We start from the raw sequence: 26977 nt of genomic DNA, 5'->3' as shown, positions 1-26977 counted from the left end.
CTCAGTCCATAGGTGTGATTGTGCCCAAAGATATCTCAAGAGATTCTTGGCAACAATCCAATGTATGTGTTGAGGCTCGACCATAAACTGACTCAATGTATTCACTGCAAATCATATGTCCGAACGGAAGTTCACCAAGAACATCAGGGCCCCCATGAGTTGACAATACTCAGAAGGATTTCCCAAATCGGGCCCAGTAACACTTCCGCATAACTTCTTGAAGTTAAGTTCCATCAGAGTCGTCACAGACTTGCAGTCCACCATCCCAAATCTTTCAAATATCTTCACAACGTATTTTCCTTGAGAAAGGAAAATCTCACCTAGCTTTTTCCAGGCCTCCAACCCTAAGAAATAATGCATCAGTCCTAGGTCCTTCATTTCAAACTCGGAAGCCAACTCCCTCTTATATTGATGAATAAGAGGGTTTGCACCTGTCAGAAAGAGATCGTCCACATAAAGTACCATGATAAGAAGTTTGTCATTCCCAACCTTAAAGTAAAGGTTTGGATCAGCTTCACTTCTTGTAAAACCCAACTTCATCAGATAGTTGTCAATCCTCTCATACCAAGCTCAGGGGGCTTGCTTCAACCCATAGAGGGCTTTCTTCAACCTGCATACATGTGTTTGACGACCTTGAACTTCAAACCCCTCGGGTTGTTCCACATAGACTTCCTCCTTAATTGAACCATGCAAGAAGGTGGTTTTGACATCCATCTTGTGTAGGTTGCATCCTTGCAAGGCAACAAGGGCTATAATCAAACGAATGGTGGTATATCGAGCAACTAGTGAAATCTTTCATTGTCGTCCACAGCTTCCTTTTGAAAGAAGCCTCTAGCAACAAATTTGACCTTGAACTTTTCATCACTTCCATCAGTGCCATGCTTGATCTTATAGAGCCATTTCGAAGTGACAACAGATTTGTCCCTAGGTCTATGGACCACATCCCAGACATCATTCTTCATAATCAACTCATACTCTTCGTTCATAGCATCCTTCCAAACTTGGTGCTTCACAGCTTCTTCGAATGTGCAAGGCTCGGATTGAAAAATGGTGCTCATGGCAATTAAGTACCCTTGGTACCTATTCGGCTTCTTTCTTTCACAAAATGTCCCCCTTGGTGCAATATGTCTCTCAGCATCTTTGAGAGTTTCCCTAAGCCATGAGGGGCTCCTTTTTGAGGAGGAGGTGGATCAACAGGATCCATTGGCCCTTCAACATCGGGCATCAGCTCATCCTGTGGTTCTCCCTGCATTCCTAAATCTGCTTCTTTGTACTTTCTTGGAATAAGAAGGTTACTAATCTTCTCAAGGGCAGCATCTTCGTCTAAAGTGACATCTTGACTTATTTCCATTTCTCTTTAACCAGGCACATAAATTCTATATGCCCTAGAAGTTTCATTGTAGCCCACAAATGTTCCTTTCTTCCCAGATGCATCCATTTTGCTTCTCTATTATTTCGGCACATGAAAATATACGGGGCTACCAAAAATTCTGAAGTGAGAAACATCAGGTTTCTTACCGATGAAAACTTCTTCGAGAGTTTTGGAGTGGAACGCTTGATGAGGACATCTATTTTGAACGTACACAGCAGTGTTTGCAGCTTCTGCCCATAAGAACTTGGGAAATCTTTGATCATAAACCATGGCACGAGTGGCTTCTATAATAGAACGATTTTTCTTTTCAACAACACCATTTTGCTCAGAAGTATATGCGGTAGTAGTCTCCCTCTTAATGCCAAATTCCCTACAATAGTAATTGAACTCATTTGATTCATATTTGGTCCCATTATCGGTCCTCAATATTTTGATCTTCTTCCCTGTTTGATTTTCGACCAAAGCTTTGAAAGAATGGAACCATGAGAATACCTCATCCTTCTTCAAGAAATATATCCAAGTTTTGCGAGAGAAATCATCCACAAAGATAGCATAATATAAATATCCTCCCAACGATGTCACGGGCATCATACCAGATAGATCAAAATGAACCAATTGCAAAATGTCGGTAGTCCTGCTATCACGAGTGGAATGGTCCCCTTGAATGTTTTCCTTCAGCACATCCGAACAAACACCTTCATGTTCTACTTTAAATTCAGGCATACTTGTCACCATCTTACTCACATTGGGTAATGTAGATGAGCAAATCTCTGATGCCATAATTCGGATTGAAGAGATGTGTCACAAGACATAGCTCCTCATGGGCTCCTCCAACTTGATATAGGCTATCAACCCTAAATCCAAGAGTAAATGCTTCTTTGAAATTTCTATTCCAAACATGTACCTTTCCATCGATGAATGCCACTTTGAATCCTTTGTCTTCCGTCGTCGAGATAGATACCAGGTCCTTCTTTAGATCAAGTACATTTAGTACTTCTTGTAGATGAATGGTGCTACCTTGATTCAATTGAAGAGTAACATTCCCAACTCCCTTCACGAGATAGGTGGCATTGTCCCCAAGAATGATTTCCAAATTTGTATCTTTTTCTATCAGATTTGAAATAGTTTCCTTATACCCAATGAAGTGCTTTGAGGCACCACTATCAATCAACCAATTTCCCAAGGTGTCTAGAGGAGAGGTAGTAGAGAGGGCAGATATAAGATAAAATTATTTTTGCTCGTTATCAACAACAATAGATTCATCATACCTGCAGTTTCTTGATCTTTTGGGAGGTCGACCATTTCCATGTTGAGTAGCAGGAGCATTCCTTTTTCCTTTGTTGTTGAATCTGCCATTCCTTTGATTGTTGTTGCCCCTGAAATTGTTGTGGTTGTGGTTGTCATCATCATAAGGGGTATCACTTCTATTAGGACACTCCCTAGCATAATGGCCAAACTTGTTACAAATGAAGCATCTTCCCTTCCTTCCATTTTTGAATCCTTGTCTTATTTGACATTGCTTCTTTGAACCTACATTGTTCTTCTTTTTAGCATGAGCGGAGAATGTAGTAAGATCATTCCTATTTGAGGGCATGTCCATTTCTATCCTCCTTGTCTCTTCTTGAGAACATCTAGTCAGCGATTCTTCAAAACCTGGAATCCTGTCGTACTTGAGGATAGTAGTGTTGAACACGTGCCATTCACGAGGGAGTCCTCCAAGGGCAATGAGAGTGAGCTCTCTATCAGCAATAACTTCTCCAATTGAAAGAAGATCATTTTTTATCACGATAATCCTCATGAAGTTGGATTCGATATCTTCACCTCTCCCCTTCTTTATGTCCTTCAACTTGTGCTTGAGGAAGAGAACTTGGTTTGCATTGCTAACCTTGAACATGCCAACCAACCTATCATACATCTCCTTGGATGTGTTCAAATCAAAGATGTATGCAACCAAATGCTTGTTAATAGAATCCTTGATGATCTTCTTAGCTTTGACTTCACCTTTCTTGTACTTTGTCTTAGCTGCAGCCGGTGCATTTGAAGGAGGTTCAATGATCTTTCCTTGCACATAATCCATAACATCATGCTCTTCCAAAGTCAAATCAAAAGACATCTTCCATGCATGATAATCAAATTTATCATTGAGTTTGTCATCAAGCTTGAAGTATGATGTGAAGGCCATTAACTCTTGTCCTTGTCCAACAAATCTCAATGATTGCTCTTTTCATTCTTGCTTGGGCTTTGTCTTCACCTCAACTCCGATACCATGTTAATTTTAGATAACAATGGTATGTTTTATGCTTAAGAGCAATTTACTTCAATTTTTCTTATTAGCCCAATATCAATTCCCAGATTAGCAATCACATTAACATGACAGTAAATGCAGATAGAACATAAATTAAAACAGTAAAAGACAAACCAAGACAAAAGGACACAAGATGTGGCGCATGCCAGGGACAAACCCCAATGTGGAGAAACCCTTTGATCGATTCTTCTTATTATTCAAAAGTTCAGTAGAGAGAGAGAGAGAGTACCATATACAAAATTCACTTGCCCAATCAAAGTCAAATATGTCCAGTCAAACTACAATCACAGAAAGCACAAACCAAAAAGTAGTTGTTGGTCAATGTGGCAAAATTTATCCTCCAAATCAGCTCGGTCAAACCTAGTCATCGGCCTCCAACAGCAATCCAAATCATCCCAAAACAGTCTTGAAAATATCAATCAAACTCAGTCAACGCAAAGGTCAAACCTACAGTCAACGTTGGTCCAACAACTCAAATTGCCTCAATTTCTGTGCCCAAAAATGCGACATGCCCAAACAAAATATTCCCCAAGAAAAACACAGTCAAACTTAGTTAACACTAGTCAAACCCTCCTACAATTTGCTCAACGCCCAAAACAGAAAATTGCAAGTTGTCCTTCGCACCTATGGAGAGAGTGGTTGCCCAGAAATCCGTACACCCAATTAGATGAGAGAGAGATGTGTGAGAGATGAGTGTCCAAATGAGGTAGATGCTCCTTCTATTTATATGTAACATTTAGGATGAATAGACGTGTCTTTTGGGCTTCTGAGCCTACATAAGATTGCTAGTCGACCTTGATAATTTGTCCATAAACAAAATAAATTCATAATTCTATTTATACGTGTCAGAATGAGATGATCTTTAGATCAATCCTACACCTCTCGGAAAGAAGAATCCAATAAACATATAAGTTGCATCATATGAGTTGTCCAAGGTGGAGTTTGGCCCTAGTTGCCAAATTTAACAATTAGCAATACCCTAGAGTTGAATATTAAGTTGCCCCACTCATAAATTATTGTAATTTGTGTTCCAAAGGTCGTCATATAGAATACAACCATCGGTTTAGCATTGAACTAGCCTTTTCCGATTGAGGGCAACCGATCACACTGGTTTGCCTCCAAACGGAGTTCTGCTAATGCAAGTCTTGTTCTAATAAAACAAGATCATACAAGGGGTTTGATGATGTCAATGTCTCCAGAGCCTGATGGTCGAGGGTGAGGAGGGCCAACTAGGCACTGGCTCATTGTCAAAGTCTTCTGGAACCACTGAGGAGCCTGGCTACACAATCCAAGGAGGGATGTATGGACCACAGATACTCCTAACATCTAAGATCAAAAGAAGGAACTCCAAATGGATATATGGTTGCTCCTCTAGATCTATGAGGTAGTTTGATCAGCCAAGCGGGCTCTACTCTGGATCTTTCTAGAGTTGATCTCTCTAATGCTCAAAGGACATGTTCCTAGTGTACAGATTGGTCTCAATAATATCAGATAATCTCCCAGAGGAAGAGGCTATAAGGGACAAGGATTGGAGCCTCACGATAGAGTCAAATTGGAACCGTAACCACCAAGGCAAGGTTCTAGGCAATAAAAATGCAATAGAGCTCCCACAGGTCCCATCGAAATCAAGATGTGTTGGAGTGATAAGGGATCACACAAAGGGAATGTAAAGTTGGTCTATAAGCAAAGGTCAAGGTTAGTTTAAAAAATTAGGTAGAATTTTAAGGCTTTGTTGTAGGTGTTTTATTCTGCAAATTTGCGCAAAAGCTTCTAAGGTTGGAAATTGAAAGGGTGTCTAAATTAGTAATATCTTCAAAATCTCTGAATACTTCTAGGTCAAGGTAGACTCCAGATCTAGCAAAAACTCATTTTAACCTCAGTTATGTCAGAAGATCAGAGGGGCTGGCAAATAGGACGGTGATTTGATAGTAAATTTAGTGAGAGAGTAGAAATTTTGCATTAGGAGTCAACACATGATTATACAAGGAAACTATCTCAATGTGGACTGATATTTATAATCACTGGCACTTTTACTAAGTTCCATTCTACGACTTAGACTGCATATGAAGACAGATTGCTTTGGTCAGTACAGGAATGAATGGACGTGAAAGAAGGATGACAAAGTTAGTGCCCAAAAGGAGGATATTAAGGAACCAATTAAAATGGGACACAATAGGGAAAAGCAACAATCTTGCAGGAGTGGAATTTGTGGAGAAGCTTAGGGATAAACAAAAGGAGTTCAAAAGAATAAGAAGGAAGAAACAGAAACTCTAACCAAAAAAAGGTACTTTATTCTCGCAGAAGAAAATGAGAACTTTTAAAGGGATGACAATCGCTGAAGGAAAAGTAACTAGGTTCAGTCTTCATAAATGTACTTTTGATATTTGTATTTATTCAAGAAAAGAAACATTATTTTTATAATATATGTCAATGAGTTTCTTGCTCGTTGAAATAGGTCTAGCACATGTTAAAGTGCTATAAGTGAGTCAAATAGATAAAAGAAAATGTTGAAGACCTTAAGAGCATATTACACCATGTATATGTTTGCATAAAAGTCAAAGAATATCCCTCCAAGCGAAGTCAAGTCTCCTCCAAGAATGTGGCACCATCAAAAGAAGCCAACCTAAGCAAGTCAAGTTGGCCTCTAGTCTTCAAGTCGGCCTTCAAGTCAGCCTAAAAGGAGGGATAGACCTCTATATATAGAGGTTGTCCACTCCCTCGTAACATTATAACTTATCTTTGAATTTAAGCTTTTGTGATCCATAATCTGAGTTTATAGAAATATTTTCGGAAAAATCACATTATAAAATCTTTGTCGACGCATTTCGAACCAATGAGTGTGGTTCATCATCAAGACAAGTTGAAAGAATCAGATCAAGGCTCCATGTTAAATAGGGATCGTAGATTTTCCAACGGTTAGGTTTGACTGGAAGAAAAACAAATATATTGGACCCAATTGGACCCAAGTCAGAACAAAAACGGTTAGATTGGTCCAATTGGGTCCAATATACTAATAATTTTGACCAATCTAACCGTTTATGTTCTGACCTGGGTCCAATATAGCCGTTTTTTTCCAGTCAAACCTAACCGTTGGAAAATCTGCCATCCATATTTAACATGGAACCTTGATCTGATTCTTTCAACTTGTCCTGATGATGAACCACACTCGTTGGTTCGAAACGCGCCGACAAAGATTTTATGATGTGATTTTTCCGAAAATATTTCTATAAACTTAGATTATTACTTATCTCTGAAATCAGCGATCAAGGAAGACCGAAAAAGGGTAAAGAAAGACGAAGTAGAAGGAGCCTCCAGTGCAGTAAAGAAGGAAAGACCTAAACCGAAGTTGAAGGGACTGTCTTTAGGGTGAAAAACAGTCACACTTGTGAGAAATAGAGGACAGTCCGAGGTCACTACAACAACAAGATAACAGTCATATATATCTCATGGTTTGGGCTAGTAACCTAGGCCTATAAGGCCTCCTACTCAAGCGAAGAAGAGAGTCTCTCAAGCGAAGGAGAAAGGAACCAAAGTATAGGGGAAACCTCCCACACGTGCGAGAAATTAGCGTTGAAGTGTTGCCATATCAAGTTTGCAACTACATCTCAAGAAAGGGCTCAGTTGGAGGAAGGATAAAGTACTCTTCATATGTAAAGGAATCTACCAAGGAATAAAGAGGAATATCTCTTATAGAAGATACCTAACAAGGACTATTATCAGTTGCCGAAAGAAGGACGAAGTGTCGGCGAGCAAAGTGTTGGTAGAAGGAAGACCAAGTGTCGGGGAACAAAGTGCAGAACTCTATTTTCAGAAACGGCCGGTTCCGAACCGACTCGGACGAGTTGGTCCGAGCCAAACTCTCCAACTGTGACCCGGCCTAGGATTTGGTTCGGCCGGCCGGGTTAATACCAAGCCGGTCAAGTTGCCTAACAACTCGGTCGGCTTGGCCGAGTCCAAGCCTACTCGGCCGAGCTGGAAACAGCGGCCTGTAAACCCGTCAAACTGCGATTTTTTTTTATACTTTTTGGGGGACTCCAAACTGGTTTTTATTTTGCCTATGTTGTCTTTGGGGTCCATTCCCCTCCTAAACCCTATTTAACCCACCCAACCCCTCTCCTTTCTTCACAGCCATCTCATGCATTTGAGTGAGAATTTCAGTGAGAGTTTGTGAGGAGTTGTTGAGTTTCTTTTTGGAGTAGCAGTGAGGAGTCCTGGGCAAGCATTATAGCTGGAGTGAGGAGCTTCTTGGGCAGCCATTTGAAGCAGCATTTGCCATTGAGGAGTTGGTTTATTGGAGCAACCACGAGGAGGCAGTTTGTGCTTGGAGGTATTTTTTTTTCACTTGTAAAAATCTACTTTTGCTTATTAAATTTTATGTGCAAATCTAGAAATTGAAAAGAGTGTTTTTTGTGAAAGAAATGAACATTGAATCAATGCTTTTTTTCTGTTTTCATTTTCAGATTTTTTGCTTTCATTTCCAAGTCAAAAAATGGCACCTAGAGTGAAAGATGCTCCTTGGGCATATGTTGAAATGGTTGATAGTCAAATGCATTGCAAATTTTGCCATAGGAAAATTAAGGAAGGTCCTAGGGGCATTAATAGGCCGAAACAACACTTGGCGGGAATTAGAGGCCAAATTACTCCATGTACCTCACCAGAAATTGGAGACATTAGGAAGGATTTGTTAGCCAGCTTCGAGAAGTTTAAAGAAGATAAGGCTAGGCAAAAAGAGTTAGAGGCTAAAATTGGGAGGAAGAGGAATATACAAAAAATGCTGGCTACCAACCCCCATTTTGATTTTGAGGGTTCTTCCTCTATCCCTTGTACTGATGCATCCAACCCCTTCTGATATGTTCCTCCCTCTTTTGATTCTATTCAAGAAAATGGAAATGGTAAAATGAAAAAGGGTGATATGAATATCAAAAGTTATTTCACTCCCTCCTCTCCATCAGATGCACATGGTCCTCAAGCTAGTAAAAGTCATATGCAGCCCACTTTAGATGACCATTGGAAGAAAGAATTGAGGGAGACTGCTTGTGATTACATAGCTAGATGGTGGTATGATGATAATATCCCCTTCAATGCTTCCCGTTTACCATATTATGAGCTTATGTTTGATGCCATACATGTTGCTGGAAAAGGCTTCAAAGGCCCTACTATGCATGAGCTAAGGGGGTATCATTTGCAGAAAGAAATTGCCTCCATTAATGAGTATTTGAAAGACTTCAAGGACTCATGGGCAAGTACAGGATGTACCATCATGTCAGATGGATGAACTAATCAAAGTAACCGTACCATCATAAACCTTCTTATCTTCTGCCCACAAGGAACCATGTTTCTAAAATCAATTGATGCATCTAATAAGGTAAAAGATGGACAATTGTTGTTTCAGCTATTGGATGAGGTTGTTGAGGAGGTGGGGGTGGCTAATGTTGTTCAAGTCATCATAGATAATGCCTCTAACTATATTCTTGTTGGTAAACTGTTAGAGAAAAAACACAAAACCATCTTTTGGACCCCATGTGTTGCACATTGCATAAACCTCATGCTTGAGGATATTGGCAAATCAGATTGGGTCAAAAACACTGTAGATCATGCCAAATGCATAACAAAATTTATCTACAATCATTCATGGATTTTGAGCCTGATGAGGAAACCCACGGGGAGCAGGGATATTATTAGGCCTGCCATCACTAAATTTGCTACTCATTTTTTGACATTCCAATCTATGCTTTCACAACATAGAAACTTGCAAAACATTTTTTTCTAGTGAAGAAAGGAATCAAAGCCAGTGGTCTCACAAACTGGAAGGCAAAGAATTGAAAAAGAAAGTTAATGAAGAAATATTTTGGAGAAAGGCAATAGAGATTGTGAAGCTCGCTGAGCCACTGGTTAAGGTGTTGCGGTTGGTGGATGGGGAAAGATTGGCTATGGGCTTCATTTATGAGGCTAAGGATCAAGCAAAGGATCAAATAAAGAGGCCATACAAGGATAAAGTGGCTAAGTATGGGCCCATTTGGGCAATCATTGATGAAAGATGGAACAATCAACTCCATTGCCCTATACAGGCAGCTGGGTATTTTTTGAACCCATAGTATCATTATAAAGCTAAGGAGACAGGAGCTTTGAAGGGGGAGGTTAGAAATGGATTGATTGATTGCATTGATCGCATGATCCCATTGGAGTGTGATCAGCTGGAGATGCAGCAACAAACCACAACCTTCAGCGATGCCTCAAGTACCTTTGGGAAGAACCTAGCAAAGATTGCAAGGGAAGCAGATGAGCCAGGTAAACAAAAATTTCAATTTTCAAATTCTTAATACTTATTTCGTTAAATCGTTTATAATTTGAAAGTTGGATATAATTTGTAATTTTGGTTGACCTAACTCATTACACTCCTATGTTTTTTGCAGCACAATGGTGGGAGGCTTTTCGTAGCCATTGTCCTGAATTGCAGAGGTTTGCAATTCGTATTTTGAGTCAAACTTGCAGTGCTACTGGGTGTGAACGCAATTGGTCTGTCTTTGAGAGGATTCACACGAAGAAGAGAAACTGTTTAGATCAAAAACAGTTAAATGATCTAGTCTATGTCCAATACAACCTCCAGCTCAGACGCAACCAATTGCTTAACAAAAGACCTGATTCAGATCCCATTGTGTTGGAAGACATTGATCCAACATCAGATTGGGTAGTGGAGAGTCATCTAACAGAGTTTGATTTTGATGAGGATCTTGATTTGGATTTACAGGTGGGGGATCACTCGAACATAATGTTCAATTGAATGCAGATCCACTTGTACCAGCCTTAGGGCCAGCGCCAAGTCCTGCAGTTGCAAGCGCTTCCTCTGTGGAGCCATGGCAGAAGCGCATATCTCGTCTATCTCAACTTGCAGTTGTTGCAAAGCCTACTAGTGCTACCACTTATACAATTGCAGTTGGAGATGATGAGGAGGAGGAGCCATGGGGCCCGCTGTCTGACTTTGATCCAAAGGTTGATCCAGATGATCTTGGCTCCTCTAGCAATAGCCAGTAGTACTTGTCGCAGTTTACTTTTGTTGTAGAGGCCATTTCTAGCCTCCTTGGTTATGTGTTTTTGTTTTGATCTCTATATCATCATCATGTATGTATTGGACAGTGCACTGGGTGCCGTTTTGAGATAATCGATATATACATGAGCCTACTTTGATCATATGTTGTCTTCTATCTATATTCTAACGCTGTGTGTTTGGAAACATGAATGAAAATCTTTAAAATTATGTTTTTTTATAAATAAAAAAATATTTGATGTATTTTTTACAACGACCGAGTCATTGAAATCGAGTTGGCCGAGTCGATACCGAGTCGAAGTCGGAGTCAACCCTCGGCCAAGTCAGTGTCGGAGTCAGAGTTTTAAAACATTGGTGCAGAAAGGAGGAAGGACTTGACTTGTGCTTGGAGGACATTCAAGTCAAGGGTCTAGGGTTTGGCATTGATCAATAAGAAGCTTCAATAAAAGAAATTTACCAAAGGGTTTTCCTCTCAAAAGAAGAGAGGTTTTGGCCCTAGCAAAGAGCAAACATCTTGTGTTCTTGTTCTTATGTTTTTGGTAGCAGTTTGATGAATTACACACATGCATTAATAAAAAGAAGAAGAAGATTAAGCTAACAAGAAAAGTAAAAAGACTCCACAAATTGTTATCAAGTCAAGAAGAATCACACTACACCTAATTGCCCTTGATTCTTCAACATGGTATCAAAGTTAAGGTGACACATCAAGGAAAGTGCATCTCAAGAACACTCATCAAAGAAGAACATCTACAAAAGTTGAAGCATCTAACCAAGAAGTCTCTATCATATCAAGGACAAGAAGGTCTCCCATCCATCACTCATCAAGGAAGACTACAAAGCAAGAAGAAGAGCCTTACATAAAGGCGCCTACAAGAAGAGCAAATCAAGGAAGGGCCTACACCAAGCTACAAATCATCAAGCAAATCTCATCATCAAGCAAGTCAACTTGGAGAAAGCAACTTGAAGAACATCAAGATCTAAGGAAGGCAAGTCATCAAGTCTTCAAGGAGAAAGCAAGTCCACTACATCTCAAAATCTATCAAGTATATGTCGCCTTATGTATATACATCAATGTCTTTTTGCAAGGAAAGCAACAAATTGGTAGGTACCAATAACTTTCTTGCATGGAAGAAGAGATTGATTTACTTCTCAAGGAGAATGAACTTCTAGAACACATCAAAGGGAATATCACTATCTTTGTTAAGGAACAAACTCAAGCCTTAGCCAAGTACAATAAGGATGAGACAAGAGTTCAAAAGATTCTAATAGAATCCATCAAAGACTCTCATTCCTTATGTCTCCAAATTTGAAACATCAAAAGAAATCTATGATAAACTAGTAGAGCTATTCTCGGTAAGCACAGTTGGAGAAGTGATATCTCTTCGAAATGAATTGTACAAGATGAAGATATCAAAGAAAGGAATAGCTCCCTAATACATGAAGATCTCTAAGATGAGGGATCAACTTCAAGAGATAGGGGAAGCCATGTCCAACAGGGAAATGACAACTGTAGTACTCAATGCTCTACCTGAGAATTGGGGTAACTTCACATCAAGCATATATGCCAAGAAGGAAGCCACCCCACTAAGTGAAATGTGGTCCCTATGCAAGATAGAGGAAACAAGACTCAAAGCAAAGGAAGATGTGGGATCAAGGGAGCAAGCATTTGCTGCCATGGCCAAGAGAAAAGGAAAATTTGGCAAATTTAGTCCACGAAGAACAAGCAATAGATATATGTCCAAAATCCAATGCTATGGATGCCAAGAATATGAATACTACAAAAGGAATTGTCCTAAACTAAATAAGGACAACAACAACAAAAGAAAAAGGGAAGAAACTCACATGACTCAAGAGGTGAAAGAAGAAGAAAAGAAGAAAAAGAAAGATGATCCTTCGAATCTCTACTGTGACTAAGTCAAACTCTTTACTTAAAGTCTTCTTTCAAAGTTTTGAGTAGTGTAGGAGCATGTAGGAATAGAATAAAATTGCATGGCTAGAAACATCTTCTACAATCTATAATAAGCATGATGTACATAGAGTTCAAAACACTCATGTAGAAGGAGCATTTATAAATGAGAACAAAATGCATGGTTAGAAATATCTTCTAAAATATAGGAGCATGGCAAATATAGCTCAAGATATTCATGTAGAAGAGCATACCTAGGATAGGATCTCATCCGCAATGAAAGAAAATTGATCATGATTAAGAATCTTAGAAGACCTCCATCAAAAGGAAAGAAACATTTGCAGGGTAAGGGTCTTCAAGATCCTATTATGGAATCTTCAAAAGAAGATTCATAAACAAAAGCAGATGTCTCATTAGGAATCCCATTCACGGGATTCAAGAAAAGGATGATATGCAGGCAAGATAAGACGAAGCAAGAAGGGCCACACCAAGGACAACCAAATGAAGCTAAAATGATCAAAGGAGAATCAAGATGAGGTATGTATGAATCCAAGTTTACTCATGTTATCATATGTATATTATTGAGTCAGGAGAATAGTTCTATAACATGCTCAAGTAGGAAAGAATCTCTTTCACCAATGACATACTCAAAGGCATGTACTACAATCCAATGAAGGTCAACAAAAGGAAATACTCACATAAGGAGTCTAAGATTGTTGACTAAGAAGCAAGTGAAGAAGGAATGTTGGCTAGTCCTCGAAGCAAGCAATGAAGAAGTGCTCCCACAAGGAGCATAAGGTGGTTGACCAATCCATCCAAGAAGAAGCAAGTAAAGAAAGAGATCAAGCATGTGAAGAACACCATGATCACCAAGAATCACTATCTGACAAGATACTTTGAAGACATCTCCCAAAAGAAGGCATGGCAACTCTGACAAAGGAAGAAAAAGATCAAAGGACCCTTGACACCTGTGAAGGCCTTGGAGATATAAAAGGTGCAAATAAATGACTCTACTCTATGAAGATGTCATGATGAAAAAGCCATCCAACAAAAGCACCATTTAATGTTGAAGCAATATCAAGATTATGTCGTGAAGGGCTACTAGATCAAAGCATGGGAACAAGCAAGTACAACTAAGCATCCATGTGAAGAGAAGTCTGAAGCATAAACAAAATGACGATGAGTAACCAGATGACAAGAGAACCTAATATATGACAAAAAGGTCACTTTCCACAAAGGAAGCAATGACATGACAAACTAGGAAGGAAAGTGATCAATGGTTGGTGCCCTACCGTGAAGAAGTTCGAACAAAGACTTCATGACATCAAAGGAAGGAAGGAGATCAAGCAGTTGGAGGACCCATGAAGAAGAAATTGTTGATGAATAGACAAGTCCCTAGCTAAGAGGGCATTATAACAAATTCCCAATTGCAAAGGAACTTGTACAAGTACCTTGTCAAAGGATACTTGGGCATGTCCTTTTCAATTGAGAGGAAGTGATAGACACAACATTCTTGTCTTCACTTGGGAGGAAAGAATGGGAGGATTGGGTAATCATCTGGTGTTCGATACTCTTTGAGGATGTGTAGGGAATCCAAAACTAGAGTAGGCAAGAGGACCGATATGCTTTAAAGGCTTGGAACCCAAGATAAGAATAGTCCTAGAAGTCATGTACCTTGAGAGACAATGACTAAGGTGTTTATAAGTCATTGGTCTCGACAACATTGTGCTCTAATCTATTAAGAGATAGAGTTGCCAGTCAAGGCCTTGTTGTGGAAACAATGTTGGTTACTATGATGCTATAACAAATGGATTGCCAATTGGTTTTCTCTTATGTGAATTCTTCAAGATTGAAACATAGCCAAACACCTTGTAATGTTGTATGAATACCTCCCAAGTTAAGAGGAAGTGTTGAAAGAAATGTAACTAGGTTCGGTCTTCATAACTGTACTTTTGATATTTGTATTTATTCAAGAAAATAAATATTATTTTTATAATATATGTCAATGAGTTTCTTGCTCATTGAAATAGATCTAGCACATGTTAAAGTACTATAAGTGATTCAAATAGTCAAAAGAAAATGTTGAAGACCTTAAGGTCATGTTACACCATGTATATTTTTGTATAAAAGTCAAAGAATATCCCTCCAAGCAAAGTCAAGTCTCCTTTAAGCATGTGGCACCATCAAAAGAAGCCAACCGAAGCAAATAAGTCAAGTCGGCCTTCAAGTCGGCCTAAAAGGAGGGACAGACCTCTATATATAGAGGTTGTCCACTCCCTCATAACGTCATAACTTACCTCTGAAATCAGCGAGCAAGGAAGACCAAAAAAGGGTAAAGAAAGACGAAGTAGAAGGAGCCTCTAGTGCAACAAAGAAGGAGAGACCTAAACCGAAGTTGAAGGGACTGTTTTTAGGGTGAAAAACAGTCACACGTGCGAGAAATAGAGGACAGTCTACGGTCACTACAACAGCAAGATAACAGTCATATATATCTCATGGTTTGGGCTAGTAACCTAGGCCTATAAGGCCTCCTACTCAAGCGAAGAAGAGAGTCTCTCAAGCGAAGGAGAAAGGAACCAAAGTATAGGGGAAACCTCCCACATGTGCGAGAAATTAGGGTTGTAGTGTTGCCATATCAAGTCTGCAACTACATCTCAAGAAAGGGCTCGGTGGAGGAAGGATAAAGTACTCTTCATATGTAAAGGAATCTACCAAGGAATAAAGAGGAATATCTCTTATAGAAGATACCTAACAAGGACTACTATCAGTTGCCGGAAGAAGGACGAAGTGTCGAGAAGCAAAGTGTCGGAAGAAGGAAGACTAAGTGCCAGGGAACAAAGTGCAGAAAGGAGGAAGGACTTGACTTGTGCTTGGAGGACATTCTAGTCAAGGGTCTAGTGTTTTGCATTGATCAATAAGAAGCTTCAATAAGAAAAATTTACCAAGATTACCTCTACTCGACTTATCGTATGGCACTATCTGACTTACCAATTTAACTGTTGCCTCACTTCCCCCACGATATTCCTTTAATGCTCATCGTCCCTTTTTAATTTTCAGTGTTAACTTTTGAGTCTTGACTCTAGATATGGATGACCCTAAACTGATTCTGACTCGTCACGCTTTACTATTTTTGAGTTTGAGTTATATCAATTTACTATTCCAGTCTTCAGATTTCAGTATCGACTATTGTCTATTTTGCATAGGACTAATTACATTCTAGGATGATAAATTTAATTTTTAAATCAATGTAGATTCTAAATTTTAGAATGATGAATTTAATTTTTAAATCAATGTAGATTCTAAATTTTCGAATGATGAATACAGATCAAATGTACTTAATTATTGAATCTCATGGTGTATGGATGGATGACGTATGTATCAGTATGGATGATGACTATGGATCAGTGTATTTCATTATTTAATTCAATTATGTATTTATCAATGTATTTATGCTTTTATTATTGAATATGAATTTGAATATATATATATACACCCTGATACCCCAACATCCACCCTAAATTTCCCTAAAATTTGAGGGTACTCCCACACGTCCCCCGTATGCATCTCCCAACACTTACATCCCCCATCTCAAAGTCTTGGAGGAACATTGCCTAAAAGAAATCCATGCTGAGATCAGCCACAATCAAGCAACAAAAGAGCGTAAATAGAATTCAGAGTGCATTTGCTATATTTGAAATTCCATATTTCTAGAAAGGTGAACCTGCCCAAGGGCAATGAACACCATGTGAGAAGGATGTTGATTCTGTATAGAAGTTCAATTGAGTCCTCGAAAAAGAAATTCACAAAATTAAGGCTTACACTGCTGGAAACATTTTTTTCAAATAGGATAAACAGGAGCCTGAGGCAACAAAAGGTTAGATATTTTGAGTTCTCTATTGTGAACTTGGTCTTCAGGTTATGCATGGGCTTTGTATTCTGGTTATAATCTCGGGTTACGTAATTTGGACAAAAATAAATGCCTATAAGTCGGTGTTTCTGTAAAGTAGTATGTTCTTCACCCCTTGGATATTTGTAAAAGGAGAACCACAGTCAGTGCTAAACAAAATTATGCACTAACAAACAGGGTTTGATGTAATTTTGAATGGCAAAATGTGGCAGCATAAACTAATTTTGCTTCCCTGGAAATAAATAAATAAGTTAAATTGCATAATACTGAATATGGATCTGCTGGTATTTTTTAAAACTTTGGATCCAAACATATAGAACATGAACCAGAAACATAGAAAATTCAGATCTCCAAATATATTTCACTCTGATTCACTCTGACAACCTTGGTATAGTGCAGAGTCCAGACTGCTATGAAAAACGTGCATTTATTTGTTTTAGGCTAGTTTTAACTTTTATAGGTAGATGTTGGAGGTTTTTAATGTGTTTTAAAAATTTAATTTTGTTTTGTAGGATCCACCAGCTTCTTGTTTTTTTCAACACTTCGAAAACCAAAAACCCATCACAAGTTGATCCTCCAACACTTCTAAACCAAAAACGTATCCTGGAAAGATCCAGATTCAGATCTGCACAAATGCAGATCCAATATCCTCAATAGGCAGATCTAGTAACATAGACTAGTGAAGCGAACAAAGTTCGTACTTGCTGTTAACTACTCCGGCAAACTTGGAATATAAAGATCTCCATTGAGATACAAGAATATATATTAGAAAGTCTGAATGAGATGATGATACAATGAGAGTGAGGGATCTGCTTATATACTAGGCAGTGCCTCTTCATGGGAGGTAATGTCCCATTTAGACATGCCTCTTCAATATTAATTACTAATTAACTAATCATTATTACAATTATCCTCCTTATTTATATTTATATTATTTATATATTTTTATTCGTAACATTGCCTTCCTCCTCAAAAAAGCTTTGTCCTCAAAGCTTGTTGATGCAAAAGGCTTGATCTCTTTTTCGGTTTCGAATGTCTTCTCGTCTCGGCACTGTCATCTTTGTTGATACAAGTTGATATGATCTTCTAAGTGACAAACAAAATTGTCGCACTGAGAAGAGATCAGACCATCCTAGATTAATCTTTTGTGGAATATTTTGATCACTGGAATTTCGTAACAAATTGTCATCATAGGATTGGATTGAGGTTACATCAATATTCTTTGGAACATCAATTTGTTGTTTTTGTTCTAAATGGTCCTAATACATAACTTGGTTGAGTTGTCTACTCTCATGATCCGGATGTCGATAGATAACTTTTTTGGTTTGACTTTCCCTTATTAGGTGTGTGGAAATTCTTTGATTTTCTTCAGGTACTATGGTTGTTGAGTTAAGTACACAATCTTCGTTTGGAATTTACATCATCTGGATTGTAACATGTGAGTGTGTTTTTCCTTCAACTGATAGATCCCCTTCTTGAGTTCTGCTATTGATTGGTTCAGTATTTGTTTCTTTATCTTGAACTGGGATGTTACGACTGGCGACTTCGATACTTCCTCTTGAATACAATGTTCTAACTTGTCTTTTAACGACTTTTTGTCCTTCTTAAGCTTTTTAATTCGTGTTAGTAATTTTTCTTTATGATCTTTAAGTCGCAAAACTTCTTCATCTCTATTAGCAGTGATTTTGTCAATTTTATTTTGCATATTTTGTAGTGCTTTTTTACCTTCTTGAAAAATTACTTTTGAAATATCTTGGATGTCTTCTGGTGTTACTGAGTTTGGCTTCACATTGACATCATGTAATGTTATCTTTTTTCTTTTTGTAAGAAAATGTCAAAAACTTATTTTTCGTATTCAAGATGAAGGAACCAAGGGTTCCCATCCAGGGTGAATCCAAAATAATGTAATCTTGATCACTCTATAGGGTTTAAATTGAGAAGTGCGATATAAATGTATAATCCTCAATGTTTAACTGTAAATTGGTTAGGTCATATTTTTTGTTGCCAAAACAATCTAATTTTTCGATTATATTTGACCCTGAGATCACTAATTGGTTTGTGATTTTAGGCGTTATATAATGTTTATCTTCGACAAGTGAGATCGCAATAGTGACATCTTTTCCACAATGGACCCTTTTAATTCTAAATAGCACTGAAGCATAATTACGTGAAGTTTTTGGAAATTTTCCTCCATTACTAGTCTCCATTTTTACCCCTTCTTTTTTAAATTAAATAATAATTTTATTTTTTTAGATTTGACTAATAATTATTTTTTTATTGTCTTAAAATACTTTTTTATATAATAATTAAATTAATTAATTATAAAGTTATAAACTATATAAATATAACTATGATATAATTATATAAGTGTTAATTATAACTATAATTATAGATTATATAGTAATTGTGTGTAATGTAACGATTCAAGCAAAGGTAACGATGGTCAAGGAAGGATGTATTGACTGGCAGTGGTCACGAGACAATGAAGAGTGGCCGAGAAGGATTGTTCGGCAGTGGAGATACAACAGAGGAGCCGCAAGGAGTGGACGCAGCAGGATGGTGGAGAGGTGGACTGACCGAGGACGTGGGAGCGAAGAGTGGCAACGATGGGCGGACAACTAGAAGTGTGGAGTGCGGACAGCGGAATAACACGAGCAGGACAATTGGATGCGATACAAGGAGATTACAGTGTGGGGGAAAGACAGCGGAGGGGCAAAGGAATAGCGAGTGGCTGACAGCGATGTGAAGTTGTGATGGCTCGGACAACAGTTCTGTTGCTGATGTTGTGAAACGTGTCTATTTGCTGAGTGCTGCGGATGGAAATCAGGGCTCCAGTGGTGGGTGCAGCAAACGGCTATGGACGCGGTGACAAACAGGGGCGTTATCTTGCAAGGTGGCAATCCCAAGGCAGACTTATCCACTATGGTACAAAACAATACCATAAGCATAATTCAGAACTTCACATTCATTTAGCATGTCATAACAATTGGAGACCACATGCTGCAAGTTATCTAGATTTACAAAAAACTGTAGAACTATTTCCATTTTCATTTTGTTAACATCTTTATCTCATACATTAAAAATTATGCTAAACCTAAACATAAAGTTAAAATCACTGGTTGTAGTGATCATAGAACTATGAAAATAGATTTTTCATGATGCATTACTCTCAGAGATTATTTGTTTGGTTTCAAAGTTGCCACAGATATTTTACTATCAATAACTGAGAAAGGAAATTGCATAAGGATGAAAAAGCTGCAAGGACAACAATGAAATCATGATGCTAGTGTGATTACCAACCTGCTGAGGTCCCACACCATAAGCCTTCTGTCTGCACTACAAGAAGCCAATATTGTTTCATTTTTGGGGCTCCAGCCTATTTGGAAAACCTCCTCCCTGAAATTTAAAATAGTAAGAATAGATAACACAGTTACCACACAAATCTGAGAATCAACAAAACTGCATACAACACAATGCATACCACCACCTCGAATCACAAATGCTATTATTTAAGATCTCTAATACACAGTACATCATGCCTTAAATAAAAACACCAAAGAAAGTAAATCACTTTCCATAATGCAAGGACTAAATGAGCAACCCTCTCCTAACAATGCAAATTCAGGATACTAAAAAAATAAAATGCCTGGGAAAAAGAAAAACGAGGATTTTTCATTTCAGAAAACAAACTGGAATTTTGCCCTAAACTGGAGAAAGCCAGATCCAATTATTTATTCTCAAAGTTGGATGTAGAAGAATTTGATACAAGTGACCCATTAATAAACTTTTGATCCACATTAACCTCAGATTTATTAAGCTCTGAGAAGGATCTGATATGAGCATAAAAGTAAGATACACAGTAAAACACAAGAAAGCTAGTCTGAGAGTATGAGAGAATATTGCTGGAGTTGTACATGTGCTGTACAGCCATTTGTATTAGTAATGGAGTATAAAATTGAAGAGAGAGTGATCAATAATGTAAGTCCCCGATAAAATACAATAAAGCAGGTGAGTGATCAATTTATGGAAGTCTCCCAAATGAAATCATCTGTAAGTATGCACTAAAAAAGTACAAATATAATACATACCATTTGGGACTTTCAACTTAAACACAAAAAGTTCTTGACATTCCCCTATAAAAAGAAGAAGATAACATTGCAAGACATTATGATGAAGTCAGATTCAATAGCATCCTCATCACTTTGACTACTAACTCTCAATAACATCAAAAGCATCAATAGCATCCTAGTTATTGAGAGTTAGTACACATCAACTACCTTGACTTATGTTATTGATGCAAATAGGATCGATGCTATTGAGAGTTGATAAGCATCAACTACTTTGACTTATATGCTTACTAACTCTGCAACCAACTACAAGGATACCATATTCTCCTTACTACCATTGTCCATATTGGTGGAAGCACACCAACCCTTGATCTACAAATTTTGAATCAAAAGGGCCATTCATTATCGCCTATATAATCTGTGGCATCAACACTAAATGAAGAGTTGTAGAGGTGGGACTAGTGACCTCTACACCTTTGTCTCCCAGAAGTTTAGCAAGAAAGGATTGAACCTTCTCAATGATATTTACCTAGAAAACCTTGCACTCACCATTAGAATACCATACTTTCTGTTGTAGGAGCACCATTTCTTCTTCTTTTGAGTCCAATAGCAAGGGTTGTGCTACGAGATCCCAAGTTCTATCCACAACAATTAAGTTAGCCCTTGTAAGTGGCAAAGTCCAAAGAGAAGGATATTGACCTCTTTTGATTGACAACATCAGTTTTAAGCATCTTAGCCTCTATTTTGAAAGCAACATGGAAAGTGTGCTGCATGGATGTAATAACAAATAGTTCCAACTCCTTACTAAAATGTGGCAATAACATAAAAATGAACCTAACAAGGAAAATGTCTATGCAACCTCTTTCCTCAAACTTGATGGACATTTTATAGAAGTCATCAATAAATTGTTGGTTGGAATAATTGTACTACAATTTGTTTAACTTCAAGCCACAAGACAAACAAAGCATCCTTGTACCCTAATGTGTTGACCTCTTAAGAAAGACATCCCTGAATTGTGCCAAGTGCAAATTAATAATTTGTTGTTGGTCACCAAACAATGAGAGTGGCTTTGACAACACATAAGGGCCCACTTCCCTATATGAACTTTAGTAACTAGAATCTTGTTGGATGCTATAAGATTTGATTCAATTTTGAAATAAGCTTCCATGCTACATATCTAAGAATGGGCTTTGTCAATGTTGACAGACCTATCAAATTTAGGCACCAAGAGTTTAGTGTCAACTTGAAGTCCTGTTGAACTTAATTCTGAAATAAGCTTCCATGCTACATATCTAAGATGGGCCTTGTCCTTGTTGACAGCCCCATCAAATTTAGGCACCAATAGTTTAGTGTCAAGTGGAAGTCCAGTTGAACAATAGAAACAACCCAGTGAATAACAAGTTAAGGTTAAGGCCATGGCTAGCTCTGTTGGAACACTCATCTTATCATGCATCAATTTAACTTGGAATTCTTGTTTCTGTCAAGTATGTCGCTGTTGCTAAGTAAGAATGGTTTCCAATAATAAGCATTGTTGCTCCTACACTTCATCGACCAAGATTTGGACAATGTTTGAGTCCTAAGAGTCTCGTGATGCACTAAGCTTTTATAGAGAGCCATGGGCCTGGGAGATGTAGGCACAAATGGAGTTTTACACCCAAAATGGTGTCTATGAATTATAGGCAAAAATGTAAGAAATTCAAAGTAAAAAGCACCAAAATTGGTTAAAACATGAGGTTTACCACTCAACAAGATATTAAGAACTCTTAGCCCCATAGATCTCCTTGCAAGAGTACTTTCATCTTACAGCCATAGTATCACGCCTTTGAGAGCCTAAGAAGAGATTCCTGAGTAGAAGGAAAATCCCAAAGGAGATCAACATGACGAAGCTCTTGGGAAGCCCAAATCTTAAGGCATTTGTATTACTATATATAGAATACAAAATTGTGGGGAGAGTGATAAAGTTAACCAAGTCCCCAACAAAATGTCAAAATACAATAAACTGGATGAGTGATCAAATTTAGAATAAATCACACAAAAGAGATAAGACAAAGTAGAAAATAGAGAAGTACAAATCACTGTTTTACGAAACGGCCGAGTTGAAACCGAAACGGCCGTTTCGGACCGTTTCAATAGCCAAAACATTGACCCGACCCATGACCCGGCTCGGCTAACCGAGTCAGCTATGACTCGGCCGAGTCATCCAATGACTCGGTCGAGTCATAGCTGACTCGGTCAACCCGGCCGGGTCCGTATTGACTCGGCCGAGTCATGGAAAGGACGGCTGGGCAGCGGTTTTTATAAAAAAAATTCATTTTTTTGCTGATATTTGGTAAAGTTAAGTAGGGTTTGTGGATTCCAAAGGGTAATGGAATATTGTTAAATGCTTTTGGGGTCCATTTCCCCCTCCCAAACTCTATTTAAGACAGCCAAATGCTCTCATTTCACTCACAGCAGTCTTATGCATTTGAGTGAGAGTCTTCTTTGAGAGTTAGTGAGCAGTTCTTGAGCTTGTTTTGGAGCAGCAGTGAGGAGTCTTGGAGGAGCATTGTAGCTGGAGTGAGGAGCTTCTTGGGCAGCCATTTGGAGCAGCATTGAGGAGCTGATTCTTGGAGCAAGCTTGAGGAGGCAGTTTGTGCCTGGAGGTATTTTTTTCCACCTCTATAAATCTGTTTTTACTTAGTAAATTTTAGGTGCATATCAAGATAACTTAGAGAGTGTTTTTAGTCAAATAAATGAACATTGAATCAATTTTTTTTTTTTTCATTTTCAGATTGTTTTCCTAGTCAAAAAATGGCACCTAGAGCAAAAGATCCTGCTTGGGCATATGTTGAAATGGTTGATAGTGAGATGTGTTGCAAGTTTTGCCATAGGAAAATTAAGTCAGGTCCTGAGGGGATTCATAGGCTGAAACAACACTTGGCAGGGATTAAAGGCAATATTACTGCATGTCCCTCTGATCAAATTGGGGAGATTAGAAAGAATTTGCTGGAAAGATTTGAAAAATTTAAAGAAGAAAAGACTAGGCAAAAAGAGATACAGGCTGAAATTGGGAGGAAGAGGGAGATACAAAGAATGATGGCTGCCAACCCCCACTATGAGTTTGAGGGTTCTTCCTCTATCCCTCAAACTGATGCATCAAACCCTTTCCGTTATGTTCCTCCCTCTTTTGCTTCTGTTCAAGATAAGGGAAAGGGTAGAATGAAGGGTGATGGGACTATCAAAAGTTTTTTCACTCACTCAGGCTCCTCTCCATCAGATGCACATGGTCCTGAAGTTAGTATTAGTAAAGTTCTTGCTCAGCCCACTTTAGATGACCATTGGAAGAAAGAATTGAGGGAGACTGCTTGTGACTACATAGCTAGATGGTGGTATGATGCTGATATCCCCTTTAATGCTGCTCGTTCACCATATTATGAGCCTATGTTTGAGGCCATACATGCTGCTGGAAAAGACTTCAAAGGCCCTACTATGCAAGAGCTAAGGGGGTTTCATTTGCATAAAGAAATTCAATCAATTAATGAGTATTTGCAAGATTTCAAGGAATCATGGGCAAGAACAGGGTGTACCATCATGTCAGATGGATGGACTGATCAAAGAAACCATACCATCATAAACTTTCTTGTCTTCTGCCCACAGGGAACCATGTTTTTAAAATCAGTTGATGCATCTGATAAGGTAAAAGATGGCCACTTGTTGTTTCAGCTATTGGATGAGGTTATTCAGGATGTGGGGGTGGCTAATGTTGTTCAAATCATCACAGACAATGCCTCTAACTATGTTCTTGTTGGTAGACTGTTAGAGGAAAAACACAAGACCATCTTTTGGACCCCATGCGCTGCACATTGCATAGACCTCATGCTTGAGGATATTGGAAAATTAGATTGGGTCAGAAACACTATAGATCATGCCAAAAGCATAACAAAATTTATCTACAATCATACACTGGTTTTGAGTCTCATGAGGAAACACACTGGAGGCAAGGATATTATTAGGCCTGCCATCACTAGATTTGCTACACATTTTTTGACATTGCAATCTATGCTTTCCCAACATAGAAACTTGCAAAAGATGTTTTCCAGTGATGAATGGAATCAAAGCAGTTGGTCTAACAAACCAGAAGGCAGAGAATTGAAAAGGAAAGTCCATGATGAAACTTTTTGGAGAAAGGCAGCAGAGATTGTGAAGCTTGCTGAGCCACTAGTTAAGGTGTTGCGGTTGGTGGATGGGGAAAGGTTGGCTATGGGCTTCATTTATGAGGCTATGGATCAAGCAAAGGAGCAAATAAAGACAGCATACAAGGATAGAGTGGCAAAGTATGGGCCCATTTGGGCAATCATTGATGAAAGATGGAACAATCAACTCCATCGCCCTATACATGCAGCTGGGTATTTTTTGAACCCACGGTATCATTATAAAGCTAAGGAGTCAGGAGCTTTGAGGGGGGAGGTCAGAGATGGACTGGTTGATTGCATTGAGCGCATGGTCCCATCGGAGTCTGATCAGCTGCTGATACATCAGCAGGTCACATCCTTCAGCAATGCAACAGGTACCTTTGGGAAGAACCTAGCAAAGATTGCAAGAGAAGCAGATGAGCCAGGTACAAAAATTTCAATTTTCAATTTCTTAATGGTTTTACTTTTTTTATTAAAGTTTGTTAAATCATTTATAATTTGAAAGTTAGATATAATTTGTAATTTTGTTGAGCTTCAGCCTTCATCTAACTCATAATTCATTACACTCCTATGTTTTTTGCAGCACAATGGTGGGAGGCCTTTGGTGGCCAGTGCCCTGAATTGCAAAGGTTTGCAATTCGTATTTTGAGTCAAACTTGCAGTGCATCTGGGTGTGAGCGCAATTGGTCTGTCTTTGAGAGGATTCACACAAAGAAGAGAAACCGTTTGGAGCAAAAACGGTTGAATGATCTAGTTTTTGTCCAATACAACCTTCGGCTCAGACGGAACCAATTGCTGAACAAAAGACCTGATTCAGATCCCATTGTGTTGGAAGACATTGATCCAACATCAGATTGGGTAGTGGAGAGTCGTCTACCAGAGTTTGATCCTGATGAGGATCTTGATGAACTTGATGTTGGAGATCCACTGCAGCATGTTCAGTTGAATGCAGATCCCAATCCACCAGCCTCAGTCTCACAGCCAGCTAGTAGGACTCCAGTTGTAGGTGCTTCGCCTTCCTCTGCTCAGCCACGACAGAAGCGCAGCCGCATTTGTACTCTATCTCAGCTTGCATCTGCTGCACAGCCTAGTGGTACTGGCACCACTTCTACAGTTGCAGTTGGAGACGATGATGATGAGGAGGAGCCATGGGGCCCCTTGTCTGACTCTGATGATGATGATCCAGAGATTGGTCGAGATGATCTTGGCTCCTCTGGCAGTAGCTACTAGCCTCCTTGGTTATTTGTATTTTGTTTTGACTCTTGAGTCTTTGATCATGTATGACAGACTACAGTTGACTATGTATTTACTATTGCCATTGGGTACCATTTTGATATAATGGATTGGTTCATGAGCCTACTTTGATCATATGTTGTCTTCCATGTATATTATAATGTTGTGTGTTTGGAAACTTGAATGAAAATCTTTAAAATTATGTTTAAAATATTTAAAATTATGTTTTTTTATAAAAAAAAAAATATTTAATATATTTTTTACAACGACCGAGTCATTGCCGAGTCGGAGTCCGAGTCGGAGTCGATCCTCGGCCGAGTCCGAGTCCGAGTCTGAGTTGTAAAACATTGGTACAAATACAACAGATATTCACTAGACTAAGTCTTTACCAAGATCAAACCCCTCATGGTGAAACGTTCAATATATTTGCACTGTCAAAGACTATTTAACTATATTGAGACTTGTGCCTCAAGGGTTTTGAACTCAATAAGACAAGGTCTTGTTAAGTTGATGAAGGCAAGTAGCCAATATAGCCCCCACCAGTGTCCAAGTCCTATCAAGTGACATGATAATCGTGCCTGCACTTGTCGATGCACATGATTTGACACAATAGCAGTTAGGGCCAAGTGTGAATCATGGCTGACTTTGGAAAAATATATAACTCCAATTCATGGTTGCTTAGACTAAAGGTGGTCGAATTAAATGATGCCTTTAGCTCCCTTGTAATGTTATATATGGACACATTAACCTAATCATAATAAGAGAAAGCCACTTCAAATATACATATATAAATATTTATAAAGGACCCCAACAAATTTTTCACCAATCTTGTAAATCAAATTCATTGACCTATGTGTAGAAAATTTTTGTTTACTGTAGCCCACCCAGTTTCTAGTTTTTGCACGTAGTTTAATGCCCAAACCCAACATTACATGTAGCTGATATAGATGTTAGACATGCATTCAATCAT

General features: G+C 38.6%; 2 protein-coding genes across 2 annotated transcripts in view; one reads left to right on the top strand and one right to left on the bottom strand.

Moving 5' to 3' along the window:
- LOC149226195 (histone-binding protein MSI1) overlaps positions 1-26977 on the bottom strand; it is a 95908-nt gene that overhangs the window by 4104 nt on the left and 64827 nt on the right. The window contains exon 5 of the mRNA XM_089377427.1: positions 19836-19931. Within this exon, the coding sequence (XP_089233553.1) occupies positions 19836-19931 (96 nt within the window). The remainder of the gene's footprint in view (positions 1-19835; positions 19932-26977) is intronic.
- LOC149226196 (uncharacterized) lies at positions 24242-26176 on the top strand. Its single transcript, XM_089375232.1, has 2 exons — positions 24242-25199; positions 25358-26176. Exons 1-2 carry the CDS (start codon positions 24245-24247, stop codon positions 26002-26004), a joined length of 1602 nt encoding a protein of 533 aa, XP_089231358.1. The 5' UTR covers positions 24242-24244; the 3' UTR covers positions 26005-26176.

This window comes from Pinus tabuliformis, chromosome J, assembly GCF_031772625.1.
Source record: "Pinus tabuliformis cultivar Carrire ecotype Pingquan chromosome J, CPIR1, whole genome shotgun sequence".
Taxonomy (NCBI): Eukaryota; Viridiplantae; Streptophyta; class Pinopsida; order Pinales; family Pinaceae; genus Pinus; species Pinus tabuliformis.
This window is presented reverse-complemented; position numbering and strand designations above follow the sequence as displayed.

What these genes read in the sequence shown, in the direction of transcription:
- LOC149226196 (XM_089375232.1), top strand. Translation starts at nt 24,245, where the DNA reads ATGTTTTTAAAATCAGTTGATGCATCTGATAAGGTAAAAGATGGCCAC. An exon ending in AAGAGAAGCAGATGAGCCAG is followed by an intron (nt 25,200 to 25,357) that starts GTACAAAAATTT and finishes TGTTTTTTGCAG; the next exon opens with CACAATGGTGGGAGGCCTTT.